General features: G+C 44.4%; 2 protein-coding genes and 1 long non-coding RNA gene across 13 annotated transcripts; 2 read left to right on the plus strand and 1 right to left on the minus strand.

The window, feature by feature from the left end:
• Nucleotides 1-298: 298 nt before the first annotated feature.
• Nucleotides 299-13,248, minus strand: LOC117860193 (uncharacterized). Of its 2 annotated transcripts, XM_072294522.1 has the most exons (6): nucleotides 4,009-13,248; nucleotides 3,802-3,905; nucleotides 2,102-2,761; nucleotides 1,776-1,993; nucleotides 1,595-1,661; nucleotides 299-1,520 (listed from the first exon to the last, which is right to left on the minus strand). In XM_072294522.1, exon 1 carries the CDS (start codon nucleotides 11,469-11,471, stop codon nucleotides 10,839-10,841), a length of 633 nt encoding a protein of 210 aa, XP_072150623.1. In that variant the 5' UTR covers nucleotides 11,472-13,248; the 3' UTR covers nucleotides 299-1,520; nucleotides 1,595-1,661; nucleotides 1,776-1,993; nucleotides 2,102-2,761; nucleotides 3,802-3,905; nucleotides 4,009-10,838. The 2 variants fall into 2 exon arrangements, with proteins under 2 accessions (XP_072150623.1, XP_072150622.1); XM_072294521.1 differs by having other exon boundaries at nucleotides 1,776-2,761.
• Nucleotides 6,989-10,581, plus strand: LOC117861383 (serine/threonine protein phosphatase 2A 57 kDa regulatory subunit B' theta isoform). Its single transcript, XM_034744925.2, has 2 exons — nucleotides 6,989-8,185; nucleotides 9,727-10,581. The coding sequence occupies exons 1-2, from the start codon at nucleotides 6,989-6,991 to the stop codon at nucleotides 10,033-10,035; spliced, it is 1,506 nt and encodes a 501-aa protein (XP_034600816.1). The 3' UTR covers nucleotides 10,036-10,581.
• Nucleotides 13,249-13,392: 144 nt separating the features above from the next.
• Nucleotides 13,393-18,192, plus strand: LOC117861386 (uncharacterized). 10 transcript variants are annotated; one of them, XR_011898532.1, is made up of 6 exons: nucleotides 13,393-14,446; nucleotides 14,552-14,707; nucleotides 15,176-15,238; nucleotides 15,327-16,204; nucleotides 16,405-16,563; nucleotides 17,743-18,192. It is a non-coding gene; the product is annotated as an uncharacterized lncRNA (long non-coding RNA). The 10 variants fall into 10 exon arrangements; XR_011898529.1 differs by having other exon boundaries at nucleotides 13,400-14,446; nucleotides 15,176-15,244; nucleotides 15,327-15,385; nucleotides 16,127-16,563; XR_011898530.1 differs by having other exon boundaries at nucleotides 13,400-14,090; nucleotides 14,214-14,446; nucleotides 15,327-16,563.
• Nucleotides 18,193-21,254: the final 3,062 nt, after the last annotated feature.

Here is a 21,254-nt window from a genome sequence, read left to right on the forward strand (position 1 = left end):
TTTAGCTACCTATGTTAAGTGCCCAATCATTATCTAAAAAAATGTTAAGTGCCCAATATGGCTCTGTCTGGCCTCCGGCATGACGCTGGATTCACCCCCAATTGATCAGGTATCTATTAATACAGCGTGGTTCATTACAGTTTTAATTTAGGAGGAAAATTTAAACCATGATGCAATGATAATGCCACATGTGAGACGGAGAAGATATGATGATCTGGGACACTTTTGTGGTTCATCTGGAGCATGTGGAGCCATACTTAAAAAAAAAAGCTAATAAAAGCGACAAAGGATGATCAACTTTGCGAAAGGGAATATGAATACTTATAAATATTTGCAGGTGTTTGACTGCAAAAGATGGAGATATATACAAGGTAGCAGGTGTTTGGCTGCCGCGCGTTCTGGGCTAAAGGCTTCCGGCGTGGCTGGAGATCACCGGAGTTGTCACTGATCTCCTCGATCGCTGTCAGCTGCAACACCACCAACCTGCACCCTGCGACCGTGAGTTCCCCAAACTCCTCAGCGTCTGTTTCAATCGACCATGGCAGAGGGCGAGAGCGCCCAAGGGCGAAAGCGACCGCGGCGCGACATGGCGCCCCCGTCCGCCGTGTGGGAGCATTTCACCCGCTTCACGGACGACAACGGCAGGGACAAAGCACGGTGCAAGCGCTGCCACCAGGTGCTCGGCGCAGCCACCAAAAGCGGCACGAGCACCCTGTGGGGGCACGTCAAGTTATGCAGCAACCGCGACGGAGTACACCGCGAACCGCACCCAACACCGCCGCCGCCGCCGCCGCCGCCGCCGCCCTGTGCTCCGTTGAGCCCTGCTGAATCTCCGAACCCCAGCGAAGATCCGGCTCGGATGATCGCGCTGAATGGATACGACCCATCGGTCATGGGGGACGGCTACTTCAGGAGCTTCGCGCGCCGCCTCAGCCCTGAGTTGAAGCTGCCCTCGCGCCTCGCCGTCGAGGAGAGATGTGCGATGGCATTTTCGACGACACAAGGAAGGATCTCTTCTCCAGGCTACAGCGGACCTCTGGGCGGGTCAGCCTAGCTGTAGGCAAAGCTGAAGCTGTCGAGGGGGTGGTCTTGTACACAGCGTGCCACTTCATCGACGACGACTGGAACCTTCACAGGATGGTCATGGATGCTTACGATAATGTGCCTTGGCCTCTCTACCACGCATGGCCCACTGTCCGGAGTCCCTGAGGTTTCTGGAGTTCCTTGTGTTTCACTGGAGGTGGCTCATGATCTCTCTACTCTGGCCATTGACCGTGTCATGGATGACGGTACCGCATCAGGGTCAGAGCGTGATGTTCTGGACAGGATGTTCATGGTGGCACGGCGTAAATGGGACATACGTAATCACACCGAACCCAAAGATCACATTGAGCAAGAGTATCCTACCACCCACCCAAGGAGGAGAGAACTGGTTGTCTGTGACACCTACATGGACATTGTGCTCCTCCTGATTGGTCGACGCCATGTCGCACACCCGGATTTGATAATTGATACCATCGCTGCACATCAAATAGAGTCAGGCGTGCAGGATTTACGTCTGACTAGAAAAAGGCGCCAGCATCTTCTTTCGCACCTTGGCCTATCTAGCTGACCTTCGGGCATACAACCAGCACCCCACCTCAAATCTTTGTCTTGGAGAGCTGTTCAATGTGAGGCAAGTGTTACAGTTTGAAAAGGCACGAGCAGGTGGAGACAATGCACGTGTTCTTCAAGATGCTATCAACACTTTGGACAGGAGGATGCGTGATTCATACCTGGTATGGTCTATACCACTTGTACTGGATCCCCGGTACAAACTCACATACATAGAGTTCAGCTTCAGAAGAGCATTCGGTTCCAAGGAAGCTGCATACTACATCTCCGAGGTAACCCAAAGATCAGGAAACTGTATACTGAATACACTGAACATGATGGTGCAATCTATGGTGCAGATCCAGATGGTGCTACAGCGACGGCCATTGGTAGCGCTGGTCTGCTAGAACAAGCATGGGATGAGCACTGCCGGGCACATGGTGAGGGTGGTATGCTGCCTCCAGTAGCCAGCATTTATCCAGAAGCCGAGAGGGAACTTGATCGTTACCTGAAAGATCGCCTAGCCCCTCGAACAGAAGGTTTTGACATTCTGAACTGGTGGAAGGCTCACAGCTTGGAGTACCCAACAGTGGCTTGGATGGCGAGGGACGCTTTGGCCATGCCCACATGCAGCCAGCTTTCTTCTGAGAAGGTAGCCCATGTCAGGAGCATCCTTCGTGGCTACTCCAAGGAGGCGTATAAGCATCAGGTAGGTCTAACACAATGAAGCAGCACCTCAAGTAAGGGCGAGTGTGTTTGCAAAGTTCCCCAGTTTCGTAGTCTTTCAACCTTATTGGTGAGGTCACTTACTCATTACCATTTATGCTGTTGTATGCCAAAATGCTGCACTCATAAAAAGACATGCCACAATTGTTCCATTGATCAGGTGGTGATAGACAAATGACCTGTTTTACTCTTTTATAGGAATCAGTCTGCTCACGTGATTCCATGTTTCCTAATTCCCATGATTTAATCCATATCATCAATAATTCCCATAGGGAAAAGGAAGGGGGGGGGGGGGTTCAGGTGGTTTTGCTGCTGCGATCTCCTTAAAAAATTTAATAAGACATGCTGCTAGAAAACATTTAACCATGACATAGCGGGCATGAACAAGTCTTTCACACTGCGTCCCAGCCATGATCACTTGATCAGATGCGCTTTATCAAACCTACAAGGATTAATACCAAAACAGTAATGAGAAAGGATACTGACAGAGTGACAGTACAAGAGAACAAAGTACTCGACGAGCGATGCATTGCCAACTCAAATCTACACAAATCTAAACAATTATTGCCTTCTACAACAATCTGATTATTTAGATGTCCAACTCAACTAGCATAGAACCATGCATGAATGTGCTAGCCAAAGTGCAGTTCAAGCCCTAAGAATCCTTAAGAGTATTGAACAAGAACAGACCCATAGGAGAAAAGCACGCTTATAAAGAGACTGAATATATTCAGACAGAAACATCACAACAATTTTTCATTCTTGAATTTCCTACTTGATAGTGATAAATACAAACATCCGAGACTATGTGTCACATACAGAGATCCGGATAACCCTGAACCCTAGCAGCCCGACCTCACCGATGGCGGCTAACCCTAAGAGATTGATATTCTCATTGCTTGCCTTCCATTGGTACAACTCCTCTCCTAATACTTATATAGAGAGGATTACTTAATGCCTGCCTAAGTAAGAGATCTAATCTTATCCTTAACTTAACCCTAATGGGCCTGGCCCAATCAGCCCAGCCGAACTGCCCATGACACTATGCATCGTCTCTGAATCTTGGTTTTGTAAGTACAAAATCATACAATCGTACTGAGAGTTCCAAATTTCTAAGCTACTGCCAATAAGAAATAAAATGCTCTAGAAAGCTAAAGAAAGTTCATCAGAAACTCCTAATGGCAGTGTTCATGTATCACCTTACACCGATGGTACACCTAGACTCCTGTATCCCTTCGTAAGTGCAATATGAATTGTGTTCTGAACACATAAATGCGACATCCTGTACTTCTGAGGAAAATATTTCACAACGAATACAACACGTCTCAATTGCCATTTGCCACACAAACTAAGCAGGGAAATTTCAGCATCAGGCAGCACAGAATCAGCAACAGCAATGTGACGAATCGACCAAGATTTCCACACACAATGGCACAATCGTAGAAACGCAAAATTACAAAAAGAAGGATGCAAAGGCGTCACCTTTGGAGGGCAGCTCCAGCACGCCGAGTCGGCGGCGATGCACAACCGCGCTGTGCAACGGCATCAGACACTCCACGCTCGCCAGCGCCGCCGCTACAACGGGCCTGGGAGTGGCTCCCGAGAAAGAGGCACATTTTCAGTTATTCAGAAACGAAGAACTAGTTAATGTTGAGAATACACAAAAGGATTGAGGGGGTTGGGCGCGACCTGCGGATGCGCGGCGGCGCGAAAGGACACCTCGCCGCCTGGAACGGCCTCACCGTCGGGGATCTCGACCGGAGAGCCGCTGACCTCACCTCACGTCGGCGGCGGAGCGGCACAAGAACGCCATGGGCCCATGGTTTCTCGCGACGGAGAACGACGGTGACGGCAAAAAGTCAGGGTCCATGGTTTCTTGCAAACAGGCGCGGGGGTTTCTCGGAGACAGGGCTAACTTTACCTCATGTCATGTCGGATAATTCTTTGGATGGTTTCTTGCGAATTATGAGTATTAAATATAAGTTAATTATAAAACTAATTGTACAATCCGTAGGCTAAATCGCGAGACGAATCTATTAAGCCTAATTAGTCCATGATTTGACAATGTGGTGCTACAGTAACTATTCGCTAATGATGGATTAATTAGACTTAATAGATTCATCTCACGATTTAACCTAGGGGTTCTGCTATTAGTTAGCTCATGTTTAGTCCTCCTAATTAGCATCCGAACATCCGATATGATAGGGTTAAAGTTTAGCCCTAGTATTCAAACGAGACCCTAGTATATCTCGACCCAACTCTATCAAGCCCATGATCCGCGGTGGTCCACTGGGCAGAGCATTTTGCAAAGATCTTCTTTTTCTGCTTGCAAACTTTGCATACATACCCTTCATGGAAATGTGTCATTTTGGACATTATTACACTAAAAAAACTCTTGAACAAATATTTACACCTACAATTTACAGATGAAAAAAAACACTTTTCTTGGACTGTGGAGCTTGACCACTAACTTTTTGTGCCGTTTCATTTTCCACAACACCTTTGCTTCAATTCCAGTGACTGAGCTAGTCCGAACGAAATTTGCTAGATTAAAGTGAAACGGATTAGGTAAATGTTGCTTGCACAAGCAGGTGGACACCGGACAAAGAGGCAGCCAGCCATGCGGACACAGCAGGGGAGCAGCCCAGGCCTTTGCTTTTATCACATTGCCCTGAACCTGAAGCTGAATGCGACAACTCTTTCTCCCTCGCATTTGTTACTCGCTTCTGGTCTCAACAGTGACAGCAGGGGCAGCTAAGCTAACCACTTCCACTTTTTCATTCCCACTCACTGCCTCCCTGTGCTAATCACTAATCACCATCCGTCCATTATCCACTGCATTTTTTTTCTGATGAAATTGTGTCAAACAATGTCTGCCTGACAAATCTTCAGAAACAGCTGGGGCGTTCTTTTGACCGAGAATTTGATTTTCAAAGCGTGTTTTTATCATTGGTCTCGTGCTCGTGCTGAAGAACGAGGAATTTTATTTGGGATTTGACAAATCTTGAAATGGTGACCGAGTGCAAGAGTGCGCGTGTATGACTGCCTCTGGTCAATTCTCTGCTAGTGCTTTGTTGGACCTGCTACAAGTCTACCAGCCGGTCAGTGGGGCACCATTGGCTTCTTTCTTTTGTTTCTTTTTAATCCGTGTATGATTCTCTACATGAGTTCCATTAACATTTGTTTTCATTGCCTCCTTTTCCTTTGGGTACCCACTGAGGGTACCACGGATAAAGGACCAAGGTTTTCTTTGTGCAACCCATTTTTATTTTATAATTTAGTCTAGCTCAGGTTCAATGGTTTTAGAAGGTTTTTGACCGCCTCTATCAAACCATCTATGTTTGTACTTCAAAATTAAAAGAAAGAGAGGCATACATGCGTTGGTCTTATGGTAATATTTCCTTTTTTTTATCCAGCATGCTTGATCAACCCTATGAATGCATTTGGGAGATTGAATCCGATAAATTCTGAGATTAGCAGATTTGCCACAATCCTCGATGTCACATGTGCTTTTTGTCTGCCACTGGAAAATAAACATATTAAAGATTCAAATCCAAATAGATAAGGTCATGCAATATTTCATTTTGTGGCTAACCATGACATAGAAATCACCTTGACTCTTAGTTTTTATTACATGTACATGGTTCTTAGGTAACCAATTTTTATTTTACCTCTACGTGGACAGAAGCAAAACTTTTTAAAAAAAAACATACACTCACATTTCAGTATTTTAAGAAGATTCCAAACGTAATGATGAAATACAAATCATTATCCAGGAGAATATGTTTCTGTAACCTATTAACGAATAGCAAAAACCATTGGACACGTTTTTCTAATGTTATAGGACAAGATACCATCTTTTATTTGACCATAAATCTTGCTGAATTGGTACTCGGATAACCTAGAAGATTGTACATACAAAAGTATAAAAAGGAGGAGATACGAACAATTATGCAGGGGGAATATGTCTCGTGGCAGCATCACTGTGGATCGGAATTGTTCAGCGCTGGGTGCGCCACAAAATTTACGGCCGTCTTTCGGAGGCTATCCATTTCTCACGAATTTGGATTTGGTCCAAAAAGGCCTCGCCGTCGTCTTTAATTTCCTCGCCCGATTTGGCTCGTCGCCCACCTACTGTCTCCCTCTGCGCCGGCCCCCAGGAAGAGACCCGAACGCACGCACGGACGAACACCTCGGCTCCTCCTCCGCGAATTCCACCCAAATCCCCATCAGGCTCCCGCACCAATCCGTCCAATTCGCAGCCTTTCGCGTCTCCCCCGGGCCAATCCCTGCGGGAATTCGTGATAAAGCCCCGGTTTTTCTCCGCCTTTTGCTTTCTTTCGCTCCCCCCGCCCCCGGCCCCCTTTTCCTTTTTGACTCCGCCGGCCGGTCTGGCCCTTTATTGCTGTTCCTGATTGTGTTTTCTCGAAGAAAGGCGCGGTCTTGGGAGGGCGTCGATCGCGGATTCGGCTCCGGAGGCGTCGATTTGATCCCGAGGTGCGGTTTTCCCCCAATTTCGTTTCGTGGTATGTGTGGAAAGAATTTTCATTTCAGCTTCTGACGGTGCCTGTCTGCCTGGTAATTTGATCAGGTAATAAAGGGATTATGGATTTGGGGAGACTTGTCTAGCGCGGTTTTGATCGGGACTTGGTCGGGGGATCAATCCGTCATGATTAAGCAAATCCTCGGCCGGCTTCCCAAGAAGCCGGCCAAGTCCGGCGAGAAGGAGTTGGCCGGAGCGGGCACATCACTGCCCAGCCCGACGGCCGATGCGAGAACCACAACGGATTTGACCATGTCTAGCAGGCTCGTCAATCCCAACAGCTATGCCTCCACGGTCACAAATCCCGGCCAGAATTACGCGGCCAGGAACGCCGGCGTCAGCAACGGATTCACGGCCTCGGCCGGGTACGAGGCGCTCCCGAGCTTCCGGGACGTGCCGGCTTCCGAGAAGCCCACCCTGTTCCTCAGGAAGCTGGCCATGTGCTGCGTGCAGTTTGACTTCACAGACCCGACCAAGGATGTGAAGGAGAAGGAGATCAAGAGGCAGACGTTGCTTGAGCTGGTGGATTATATCACCTCAGCCACTGGGAAGTTCCCGGAGCCCGTCGTGCAGGAGGTCATCAAGATGGTGTCTGCAAATTTGTTCAGGGGGCCAACCCCTGCTCCGAGAGAGAACAAGGCACTCGAGTCTTTTGATTTGGAGGAGGAAGAGCCTGTCATGGATCCAGCATGGCCTCACTTGCAGATTGTATATGAACTGTTCTTGAGATTTATTCAGTCTCCTGAGACAGATGCGAAGCTGGCCAAGAGATACATAGATCACGGTTTCATTATCAGGCTTCTTGATCTCTTTGACTCAGAGGATCCTAGGGAGAGGGAGTACTTGAAAACAATACTTCACAGGATCTATGGCAAGTTCATGGTGCACCGCCCATTCATCAGGAAGGCAATCAATAATATATTCTACAGGTTCATATTTGAGACAGAGAAGCATAATGGAATAGCGGAGCTGTTAGAGATTTTGGGGAGTATAATCAATGGTTTTGCTTTGCCGCTCAAGGAAGAGCACAAATTGTTTTTAGTCCGAGCATTGATTCCACTCCACAAACCAAAATGTGTTGCCATGTACCATCAGCAACTGTCATACTGTGTCACTCAGTTTGTTGAGAAAGATTGCAAGCTTGCTGATACTGTCATAAGGGGTTTATTGAAGTATTGGCCCATCACGAATAGCTCAAAGGAGGTTATGTTTTTGGGTGAGCTAGAGGAGGTACTGGAAGCTACCCAGCCAGCAGAATTCCAGAGGTGTATGGTGCCACTTTTTCGTCAGATTGCCCGCTGTTTATGCAGTTCTCACTTTCAGGTAAGAAGGGTACCAGAGTGCCAATTATACCACAAACATAGAATATTTACTTGTTTTGCTCATGGAACTTCTCATATTCAAAATCTGGCTCATTGCTTGGGACATGACTATCATTTATAAGTGAAAGTCAAATAGGCTGTAGCAAGCGATAAGTCATGCGTGTAAAGTGCATACTAGTTCTGCACATGTTGATACATAAACAGTCATATTGACTCTGAGCCTCTTTCTACCTGCCACTTCCACATGATGGAATGTTAGCAGTACAGAAACTCTGTCTAGTGTCCATTTCATTTATTTCTCATTAACTCCTTTCCAGAAGCCAAACATTTTTTCTTTGGATCATACTGTAATTGGACCTATTTATTCTTCTAATTGTTCCTTATGGAGTTAAGCTGTTAATTCTAACTGGCCTTTGAATTTTCCTTTGTACTACAAATTCTGTACCATATTCTCATGAATAGTCTCACTGAAATTATCCCAAGAAACTATACTGGTTTAAAGAAGCTTAGGAAAAGATTTGTCATGAGAAATACTGTAGAAATTTGGGCTTGCTGTAACGAGTCCAGTTTGCTATACGGAAGCTAACATCCTTCTGAAGTCATAAACTCATAAATCATAATTCACATTTATCCCATTGTGTTGCATATATGTATGTAATGCTATTTGTGTCAAATAGTTTGCTCTACCAAATATCAAATGATCGTTTACCAAGGTGCTCCTCATGTATACTCTCAACTAGCATTGCATCATTTCCAAATATGGTGTTGGAACGCTGAATTATAGACATCCTTAGTTTCATCTTATATCATCTCCGTGCACCCACTTGGTTTTCCATTTGTTTGACCTATTACACTACTTATTCTTACCGAAGGAGGACTGTTGAAAACCCTGTGGCTGTTATGGAGCATGCTAGTTCATTTATTCCTATTATATGATTTTTTTTTTTACCTGAGTGAGGCAGTTGAAAGTATTAGTCATACGGCTTTTCCCTGTTTCAAGAGTTTCCAGAAAGCACCAACTGATGTTTCTTTGACCACGATTTTGAGCTTCCTTCTTTTTCTCAAATATGCAGGAGAGTTGTGTACCATTGCATCAAGAAAAGAATAATAGGGTACAAAGGGCCCACACACGCATGCAAAACACAGACACCTAAGACATTAAGAACATGCCACTGAAAGAACAAAGTGCGAATAAAACAAGAACTAGGACGAAAACAGCCTAGGCAACCCCTTTTAACAGACCTTTGAGCTCCTTAGCTCCAGCTGCACACCAGAGAGTTCCCTCAGAAACTGTCGAGACCACACAATTTTGAGTTTCCTTATTATCTTTGTTAAGCCATTTTCTTTTCTGCATCTGCTTGAACTCATGGAACATTAATATCTAAATGTTGAGAATTACCATCTGTTTCTCAATCTTTTACTTGATCAATTCATAATGAGTGTTTTCTGAGAGTCAGTGACAAAACAAGCTGTGTCCTCTAGTAATTCCATCAAACTGTTTGCTCTAGAAGCTAACCTTATATAACTTCTTTTGTTTTGCAGGTGGCTGAGAGAGCTCTCTTTCTATGGAACAATGATCATATCGAAGGTTTGATCAAACAGAACAGTAAGGTGATACTGCCCATAATCTTTCCTGCGTTAGAACGAAATACAAAAGGCCATTGGAACCAGGCAGTTCAAAGCTTGAGTCTAAATGTTCGTAAAATATTCATGGACCATGACCCCACACTGTTTGAGGAGTGTCGAAAGAAGTTCGAGGAAGAGGAAGCTCAAGAAGCTAGCGTGAGGTCAAAACGTGAGGCTATATGGAAGCGCCTAGAAGAAATTGCCTTGTCAAAATCTGCTCAATGAAGCAGCACATCTTCCTGAGGCATAGTTCATCAGCAGAGTTCCTCTATCTAGTCTTGCTGACAGCATATGAGCAGATCCTTCTCACTGGATCAAATTAGATGGCTGATGTGAGTGCTCATGGATGGTTGGTTGCCTCGTGTTGCTTGTTACCAAACGTTTTACAGGCTGACATGTAAATACGAGGTAGATGATGGGCTGCAAAGCTTCAACAGAGCCTCAGGTTCTGTCAGTTGTGTGATCCACTGGCGATGATATCGGTTTCATCATCAGAGGACAAAGGAAAGGAGCTGTTCTGGCTTTCCTAAGATGCAGGTGACACAGCCTGCAGCTTAGTTTCCTGATCTGGGGATGGTTAGGAGCAGATGAAAGATCAGCTCTTTCTTGCTGATGGTAATTTTGCTGAAAATGTAATATGCTTTATGTATGAATGGTAACTTGAAGGCCATGCCTTTGTGATAATATGTGACCCGGTGTACATGTGTTTTGCTTCCATCAATGTATACAGAAATTTGGAATGAGCAATGCTGATTGCCACCTGTTTTATCAGAGTTTGGTGTCCTGAGCTGAATGTTGGCTTCCATCATTATCTATAGTGTTTGTGTGAACGAAGATGCAATATAGTTGCAGTTCATACGCTTTATTACCATAACTTTTGCCGTCTAGTGTGTTTTTACCAAAATCCACACTAGAATATGCATGTTTGGATCTCAATGGGATCTCATAGAGATTTTTTTTGATGTTGTACAATCCTTAAGAGACTGAAACAGTCTCTTTATATAGTCACCTCTTGACATGCGCAGTCGCTACTTTACACCTATCAGTTTACCGAGCAGGTAAGCCAGCAGGGTCCTGTTGTAGTCGGCCTCAACCATGGCGAGCAGCGGCGGCGGCGGCGGCTTCAGCTTGGCCACGCGGTCCCTGCACGCCTCGACGTCACGCAGCGCCCTCTTGTACTCGCCGGCGACGTCGGGGCCGCAGTGATCCGGCAGCCTGCTCCGGACCTTGTCCATGGCCGCCTCGGCCTCCTGGTACCTGCCGCCGACGCAGGACGCGTACGCCGCCCTCTCTTCCTCGCCGCCGGCGAGCGCCGTCGTGTTCCCGGTGATGAAGTGCCACGCCCGGCCCATAGTGTCAAGGTACGCCCATATAGCCCGCCACGCGGCGCGTTGAGCGTACTCGCCGGCCTCGTCGACGACCGACCAGGCCAGGGTGTCCTCCTCGCGCAGCGTGTCCACGCAGAGCTGGTACATTCCCCTTGCCGGCGCCGTCGCGGCGCCGCACACCTCGTGGCAGGCTGCCTCTATGGTCATGTTCCTGCGGGCGCCGGGGCAATTGCCGGCGACGACGGTGAAGCTGATAGTGATAGAGAGCGCCACGACAATCCGGACGAGGAGAGACATTGCTGGCATTAGGCTTTCTTTAAAATGCTTTTGCATACAACCATTTGAGATACATACATATATACATATACGTATGGTAGACTAGTAGTGGATTCTTTTATTGATGCTCCATGCATAAATGGTCCTGAAATTATCCCAGTCATGTATGATGGATATCCAAATGTTGGGTTCTAGACTTCTAGTATCTTTCTATAGCTAGTTGTTTATCTTTTATATAAATTTTATTGCAAATTTATTTCATTATGATTAAATGAAGATCTTGTACCAGACCTAGGACATATCCAAAAGACACTAAAAAGGCAGTTTTGCTAGAGGGCACACTTTCTTTGAAGTATTTTGCCAGGCCAGGGGAATTAAGGGCGACAACTGAATTGGATATCAGATGAGGTTCAGTCCAATCTGAATGTTGCTTAACTGAATTTGATAACACAAGATATGCAAATTATTGTACTGCCAAATGGATGCAAAGAGTCCACTCCTTTCTATATTGAAAAAAGGTGTGTGATTACTCATGGATGATAATCCATAACCCTGAGAACGCCTCCAAGGTTGCATCTGGGACAGTTGAAGATGAGAGATTGGAGGACACCAAATCCTGTGCATAGCTGGAGATTTGGTTCCCTGCAACACTCACTTTCAGCTTCCAATTCTTCAGAGAACACATTTTCTGAAGTATTTTACCAGGCCAGGGGAAATAAGGACTACAACTGAATTGGATATCAGATGAGGTTCAGTCCAATCTGAATGTTGCATAACTGAATTTGATAACACAAGATATGCAAATTATTCTACTGCCAAATGGGAGAGTTCACTCCTTGCTACAGTGCTATACTGAAAATGGTGTGTGTGGTTACTCATGAATGATAACCCATAACCCTGAGAACGCCCCCAAAGTGCCCTCTGGGACAGTTGAAAATGAGAGATTGGAGGGCACCAAATCTTTGTTCATAGCTGGAGATTTGGTTCCCTCCAACATTCACTTTCAGAAACCAAATTCTTCAGAGAAGTTTAGTCTAGCTGCATTACTTGCGCTACATATCATCTGATCAACTGAACATGAGATATTGGAGGAAACCAAGTCTTGCTTCGCTCTCGCAACAAGATTTGGTTCCATCCAATTCTCAAATTCAGTTGCCAAAGTTAAATTCTGAATTCTGATGGTCACCACGTCTACTTGATCTTGCAATGGCTACTAATGAAGGTGCTGAAGATAAGATGTTGGAGAAAACTGAACTCCTGATACTGTCACAGAAGGCAAGGAAGAGTTTAGTGTACTACAACTCTTACCATCAGAGATACAGATGTTGGTCTGAAATGCTTCAAGCTTATGAGCTGCCCTTTTATATACCAGTGCAACCTGAAGCTCCTGTACTGCTGCTACATTCTGATACTCTGGCATGAGTTGTGCATGTCGAGAAAAGAAGTTCTGCTTTCTAACAAACTATGACCAGAAATATTCTTGGCAGACTTTTCCATATCTGTCATCAAAACTGGCCTAAGATTTTCATCAACATGGTATATGCTCCATTTCTAAATGGCTTTAGAATATCAAACGCGACCAAATCATCATTGGCAGAATGTAAATTTTTGACCGATATTTCCAATAACAACATTTGGTAGGATAAATAGACCTGCATAAAGGAGCATTATCCAGTATGTAATCATGTTGTACATGTGTTTTGCTTCCTTCGATGTAGACAGAAATTTGGAATGAAGCGCTTTGCTGGCTGTCGGTACCGTCAACTACTGAAACTGAGCGCTGAGCTTGCATTATGATCTGCCTAAAACTCCAAGTAAAAAGTTTACGTTTTATAATTTTTATTACCATAACATTTACCCACTAATACGCTCACCTCAAAACACACGCAGTCACTACTTGATGGTTGATGTGTATAGCAATTTACCTCAGAGCTGGTATATGGGCTCCATCGCCGTCGCCGCGCCGCACGCCTCGCGGCATGCTGTATGCATCCCGTGGGCACCGGGGCAGTCGCCGCTGGCGATGATGATGTAAACTAAGAGAGAGGGACACGGGCTTTCCTCCTTCCTCCACTGCGCCGAGCATCCCCCGGGTGGCACGCCCCCTGCTGGATATCCTCCGTCATCCGTCACGCCGGGCCGCCTCCAGCCGCCCCACGCCGGCGCGTCCCCTCTACGGCCCCAAGCCAGCGCGCCCCCGATCCATTCCGGCGGCGACGCTTGGAAAGCGGGAGGAGGTGCCCCACCCGTTTCATCTTGTCGGCGGCGCTTCGACAGCGGGAGGCGGTGCCCCCCGATCCATCCCGGCGGCGGATACTGTACAACGGGAGGGGCGGCGTCCCAATCTCGATTCCGAATCGGCGATTCAATTGTGGCCTCGCCGTGCCGCCCCCATTGAAGTTAGGGCCGTCTCTTGGGCAGCTCGCCCCACAACCGCTGCCACCACAGCCCCCGTCTCCGTCGTCCCTTCTCTAGCCCACACCGAGAGATAATGAGCGGCAGACCCTGCAGCTGCATGATTGAGAGCAGAGGTGCTAGCCGTGGCTTGGATTGCCCATGGGGGAGATGGATTGGGAGGAGCTGGTGCTGTTGTCGCTCGGATAGGAGGATCAGCGGAGGAGATGGCGTGCTTTGGTTGGAGGCTTGGAGCTGCAGCTAAAGTCGATGGAGAGAGAGGTGATGTCATGGTGGTGAATGGTCCCGTTGGCGCTTGAGTATTTTGGAGATAGAGTTAGCGTGCTGCTGCTGGTGGTATAGGGCTAGTTGGATGTCTGATCTGCTCCTGGTGCTTGTCGGCAGGAAGAAGGGAGAACTATTGATTGCTGCTGCGGTCTTGGTGGAGAGAACAACAGAGAGGAGGAGGTGTGTTCATGATTTGAACTGTTGCTTGCCCATTTGGAGGAAGAAAAAGAAAGAAACTAGTTATTGGTGATTGCTTGCTCGGTGGAGGCAGAGGGAGAAGAGAGGCTACAAGGAGTAGGGCTGGTACTGTGTCTTTGCTTGAGGGGAGCTAGCTTGCTGGACAAGAAGAGGCAAGGAGCATTTGTAGCACATTTTTAAGAACATATCACAAGTACTAGCATGTTCTTCAGAGATTGTATTGTTTTATGAGTAAATTTTATTCCTTTTATTTGTAGATTAGGAGGGTCTGGAGGATGCCGTGACCTGCTTCGAGAAGCACCGCCGCTGCCACCAGCGGTTGCGAGTCGCGATCTGATGGCTGGGCAGGCGTTGTTCCGGCGAGGTGCTGCACAGGTAGAATCGAGGAGTTTTTACCCACGGCGATGCCATTGGTAAACCATGCCCTCGAGAATTTCATCCATCATGTTGTATAGCAGTAGCTTTTTATGCTTTTGGGTCTTATTCTGAATTTCTGATCAAACAAATCAATCCAAAAGATAAAATAGCCCCAGCTTCCACTTCAAATAACAAAGATTTACTTCCTGTATTCATGAATGGTTACAAGTTATTTACTTCCTGTTGAAGAAAGGCTACCAGCTATCAAGACAAATGCTACAGATAGTCAGTTCTGCTCCATGTCAGAATTCAGTACTTCAGTAGCATTTTAACCTCTTAATGTTTGCAGGCATAATCTGAATCATTCTTGGTTGCTTTCCAAATTATATCATGTATGCTAAAACATGTCAGCTTAGCCTGTTCGATCTTGTGCCAAACCTGTTCTATGGTGCGTTTCAAATATTGAATGCTCAGTGGGCGCATTGGTTGTGCTTGTGCATGATTTTGGTTTCTTCCTACTGCAGTCAAAAGTGGCCTGACAGACAGTCTTGGACCAAGTACTTCAGGAATATGGTCCAGCCGTCCAGGTATGGGTGAGTTTACTTATTAGTTTTGGTAGCATCAAGTATATATCTCAATATGATATTCTTATCTGACTCACGCTTTTTTTCTCAGGAATGTTTTGATTGATTCAAAAATCACTTCCTTTTTATACTGATGAAGAATGAACACAGGCAAGGAATAGATTTCTGTCCTTTTGCAACCGGCACTCATGTTTGTTTCAAAAATAGTTCAGAGTTAAATTCTCTAAAAGCTTGCTACTAAAAATATTAGTATGCATATCTCCCCTAAAGCATAGTGCTGAAACATTATGTCATTGTTCAGAGTTTGCATAACTTTCGTAAATAGTTCAAGTTCAGTTTCTCTGAACTGATGCACTTCTTGAAGGGTTCTATCTGAATGTGCATCAATGTAGCATTCAGTTTACACAACATTTTTCCATCAGCTCGATTATCAATGTACCATTTAGATTACACAACATTTTCCTGTCACATCAATTTTACTTGTAAAAGTCCTTCAATCCATATTTCTGAATTTTGATGCCAAGATTCTTTGGTATTCACCTGTCACATTGGTTAGCAAGGTAGGCATACATCTGTCAAATGTTTCTTTTCTTGTTCTTATTGACAAGGTTATACCCAGTTCTCTTTATAAGAAAGGGGAATCATTCATGTTTGCCATATGCTACTGTAAGGTTGCTTTTATTCTTTCTGGAAGCTTCTTTTGGTTGCTTTCTGTTTCAGAGTTCTGAACTTTCAACTTGATCTACATATGCCAGACATGCAAATGATTTGGCTTATGCACATAGGATGCATTTCACACTGATGTTACCAGTGAACGAAGTACCACAGATGAATACAGAAATCTATCCAGTACATATTACCATACTACCCTTTCTTTGTTTGTATTTTCAGTTTTGGAAAAGGTGGAAATGGCAATCACTCAATATGGAGGGCATGTTTGATAATGCAACCTGTCTAGGCACATAATAGGTCATGCTTTAAACTTGCAGCTTATCAGTTCATGTTTAGGATTTTTCCTAACACATTAAGGAGAACCACGAGTTTCAAGAAAATGTGATGGTCAGAACCCCACAGGTGGAGGAGGGATAGGTTAGGTACATCGGGTTGTCAGAGGCATGTCCCCACACAATTAGGCATGGTTATGCCGTGCATCTGAATTCTGATCACAGTTGTGTGTAGATGGAGTGGTCTCTCTGTTCTTGCGACATCCGAACCAGCACCTAAAAGAAGAGTGAGAAATGGCAACAAAGCGCTTGCTGCAGGAGACTCAGTTTTGGCATCGAACAAAGATGAAGACTTAGGACTCAGGTGATGTGACCACCAAAGAGGTACTTTGCTTTTTGCCCCTTTACTTTATGTGTCTTTAGTGAGCATAGATACTCATCTTAGAAAGTCCTCCCCCTAATAGTCCCTGAGAATATGGTTGTTTTACTGTTGAAAACAAGATGAGTGCCTATAGGCCAAACATGCAATTCTGATAGTAGTAATATCTGGGAACAAGGGCAAAAGATCAGAAAGGAAGTGCTGGTGCAGTGAGCTTAGTTGGTTTCTTTTTTTTTTTTGGTCACAACTGGTTAGTGATCTTCAAGTTTTTCACTTTGTGTTTTATATAAAAGTATCAGAACAAGGTGTTCTCATAATGATGCCCTGTGTAACTAGCATTTTCTCGATAGAGGAACATAGGCGGTCCTTTGCTATGATGAATGTTTCCTTTAAGAGTTCTCCCATCACTATGGCTAATACATAGAATGTATGATATGATTATCCATTATTTGTCAGGTTTTCTGATATACAGATCTACAGCACCATGTTTTCATTGTTTTAGAGTGGGTTTTCTTTTGGAAAATTATAGTTATGATATGTGTTAGGCTCACTTGCACCAAGTTTGTGGGCGGGATGAGATATTTTCTTTTGTCGTATGGATATATACTTATTTTTTTGAAAACAAATGTTCACAAAAGCTATGAGGATGTCAGTCAGATTAACCAATGAACTCAATGGCCTACCAGGACTCCAGAAGGAGCTAAGTAGCTTATCAAATGCATGCAGACAATGTGGCAGGGGGAAGTAACTTTGTTAGAAGGGTGATATTGCGGCTGTTAGTTGAGCTGATTAGGTGATGATGTGCTAAGAAAATCCACTACGACATATATAAATGACATTGCAACACTAGCTTATATGAACTTATCTAGATCGTGTGTTTTAACTTCTAGATTGCTTAGATAAATAGATAAAATGATGCTTTAGGACAGATATAGTCGAGTACTTGTATTTACAAGACAATGTCTTTTGTTGCATGATGACTATATGATTTTGTTTCTTCAGAAACTTTACAATCTATATCATTGTCTCATATACGCTTTTCCTGCATGAATTCATATCTGAGTTCAGCCACTTGCTTTTCCCATATAGTTAGTCACAACTATCATACATAGTTGAACATTCCTTTCCCTGGAGTTCTCTGTTTTACATCTTCAAATTGATACAAGTTCAGCAAAGTTGTGCAGGCATTGGTCACAGCTTTGGTTGGCCTTGTGGCATAAACACGAGGCGTTGAGGCAAGATTTTGCAAGTTCTGAACTTGGTGTGATGCTGAAGAGCCGAGCACAATGGATATACATGTGATGGATGATGTTTCCCTCGATAATAAGGAGAGGGTGTTTAGTTCTTTTTCTTCTTGCATATAAGCAAAAGAATATTAGATAGAGAATAGTGGATCATATATATCTTCCATACATCTTCCAGTGTATCACATGAATCTTCTTGCATGAGATTTTGTTTAGCTCTATGGTAGTCAAGTTAAATAGATTCGTACCAAATAGAAGATAAAAAGAACTACCCTTGTATTGCTAATACAATCGTTTGTGTATAATCGGAAATACCATGGAAGCTTGAGTTTTTTCTTGTAAATAATATTTTGGACCTTTTAGAATTTTTCAATGATTTATCTATGTCAACCACATGTGCATTCAGCTAATTTCTCGCCTTACAGTATTGCAGTTAAACACAATTTGATGTGGTATATTATGAGGGTTCATATGCAGGGTCCAATAGTGGCTTAGATTGATTGAAGGTGTTCCTCCTACTGAAACCGCACGAGCACGTATATGTGTTATAAAACTCCATTTTGGACAAAGTGTATGTCTTCATTGTTGTATGTCATTACGGATATGCTGATGCTCATAGAGGGAATTTGTTTGGCCCCGTAGCAACGCACGGGCATATACCTAGTATTGATGGTAAAATCTAAAACGAGAGGGCTCTCGTTTTAGCTTATCGTGAGAGTCCTCTTGACCGGGAAAGGTTAGAAGCGATGATTAAAAAAAGGAAAGAAGGAAAAATCAAAGAAAGTAACAAATTGATTGATGGATTCAGCAGAGCTTCGGGATTTGGGGTTCGGGGTTGGAGGTGGTAGGAGGTGGGTGGAGTGGTGCGGCGGTAAGGTTGCCACCGGCCGCAGGCAGAGGTCGAGGCTAGTGGCCGAGCAGGAGAGGGTTAGGGTTAGGGTTAGGTTGGGGAGGGGAAGGGGAGGGGGGAGGGTGAGGGGAGAGAGGAGGGTGGTCCTTGCCATTGTCAGAGGCGATGCCGATGAGGTGAAGGTCGGTGGCCAGGCGGACTGGAGGAAGTTGGAGGAGGATGTGGGGAGGAGAAAGATGAGGAAGTTAGAGGGAAAAGGGAGACTACGTGGATGAGTCATGGGTCAGGGTGGGTCCACGCAGGTTGCTGCGGAGCTCCCGTTAGTATTAAAAAGAGAGGGATCTCTGATCGACTCTTGAAATGATCCCAATCATGTGATGAAGATATCTAAATATTGGGTTTTATACAATATCCTTCTAGCTAGTGGTATTTGTTGTAGGAAATTTATTACACCTTTTTCATCAATTAGATCAGATGCAGGACAAATTGAAACTTTTAGATATTTGTTGAAAGACACTGAAAAACGCTGGTTTTGTCAGAGGACATGCTTTCTTTGCAGTAATTTACCAAGCTATGGAAATAAGGGCGACAGACGACCACCGAATTGGAGATCAAAAGAGGTTCAGTCCGATCTGAATGTTGCTTAACTGAATTTGAACGCACCGTATGCCAATTATTCTACTCTCGAATGGTGCCAAGATTTCACTCGTTGCTCTACTGAAAGTGTTCCGTGTGGTCATTTATAACTCATGATGGTAGCCCATAATCCTTAGAACACTCCGAAAATTGCATCTGGGACTAAAGACGAGAGACATTGGAGGAAACCAAATCGATTGCCCCAAAAGTTGTATATTTTTATTGCAAACATGCAGCAAATGAATATACAGTTTCTTAATGTCAGAATAAACGGGGTCACTGTGTTTTTCTGAACACATCGGAGGAGACTCGGATTTCTTTTTCGAAAGGACTCACTGGGTCCACTTTAGGTTGGAATTTCTGAGGTTAGGTTGGACGCTAGTTTGCTTCTCGGCCTCTCCTAGACAACACGGGGCTGGTACTACTTGAGCTGGTAAGCGCGCAAGTACATTGTTGCACCAGTGAGTACCCTATGCGCCATGTAGATGTAGAGAAAAGAAGGTGAGGGGGAAGGAAAATATTGTTCTTTCATGAAATAACCACATCGTAAGCTAAATTTTAGAACTATGAGATAACTACTCCATGAATTATGGTTGCCACGCAACTCATAATATTTTTTCTATGCACAAATTAATGAAATAGAATTACTATAAAATAACTTAAAAAAATACATTGTACGGATTGTTCGTTAGGTCATACCTACATATGCGGAGGAGGGTCCAGGCGCTCTACACTAATGTATAGAATGTGTCGAGCTCTTCAACATCGAATCCAACGTTGCAGGTTGTTTACGATTGCGCCGTATTTATCCAGCACAAACGTATACATTTTGTCCTGGTACAGCTTGTAGACGAAGCATAGCAGATGACCTTCACTGCGGCCGCGTCGTCATGAGTGGATTTAGACCAAAATTGAGAGATGGACTATTGGTGCAGGAACCATTATATATTTTTGGAAATATCTCAAATTTATTGGAATCTGCGATCTAAATGGGGGCATGTGCCCCACTAAGTCTTCCTTGGATTCGCGCCTATGCAGTATGCACACGTCCGCCATCGAAGTCAAAGCAGCTAGTGACTAGCAAATCACCAGTCTATTTCTCACAGCTCAAGAAGATGAGAGTAGATGGAGCCGGCGTTATTCTACTCCCAAGTAGATGCAAAGAGTCCACTCCTTACTCTACTGAAATGTTGTGTGTGATTACTCATAACTCATGAATGGTAACCCATAATATCGAGAACAGCACAAATGTTGCATCTGGGATGAGACACTGGAGGAAACAAAAATCATTTGCTGCTGGAAATTAGTCTATGTGCGAAATGCTTTCTTTGCATATAAGCATTTGAGATACATGTGTAGTAGTGCTTTCATTGATACTATATTATATACAAAAATGGTCTTGAAATGATCCCTGCAATCACATGATAAATGATAGGGAATCCAAATGTTGGATTCCAGTACCCTTCTAGATATATGTATTTTTTTTACAGGAAATTTGTTGCACATTCACTTCCATCTAAATGAAGGTCCCTTGTACATCCAAACTTTTAGATATTTGTCCAAAGACCTTAAAAAGACAGTGGTTTTACTGGAGGACACACTTTCTTTTGCAATATTTAACCAGGCTAGGGAAAATAACTGAACTGGATTTCAGAGGAGGTTCAGTCCAATCCGAATCTGCACATATGACATGTCAATTATGAATTTGGAAATGTTCAGATGAGAATCCCTTTCCCAAATGGATGCAAAGAGCTCGCTCCTTCTTTCATTCCTTTACTGGGAATGCTGTATGCGGTCACTCATGAATGATTATGACTCTGACAACACCTCCAAAGTTATATTTGGGACAGTTGAAAATGAGACATTGGAGAAAACCAAATCTTGTGCGCAGCTGCAGATTTGGTTCCATCCAACACTCACCTTCAGCTTCCAAATTCTTCAGAGAAGTTTAGTGTATCTGCATTAC

The sequence above is a fragment of the Setaria viridis genome, chromosome 6 (genome assembly GCF_005286985.2).
Source record: "Setaria viridis chromosome 6, Setaria_viridis_v4.0, whole genome shotgun sequence".
NCBI lineage: Eukaryota > Viridiplantae > Streptophyta > Magnoliopsida > Poales > Poaceae > Setaria > Setaria viridis.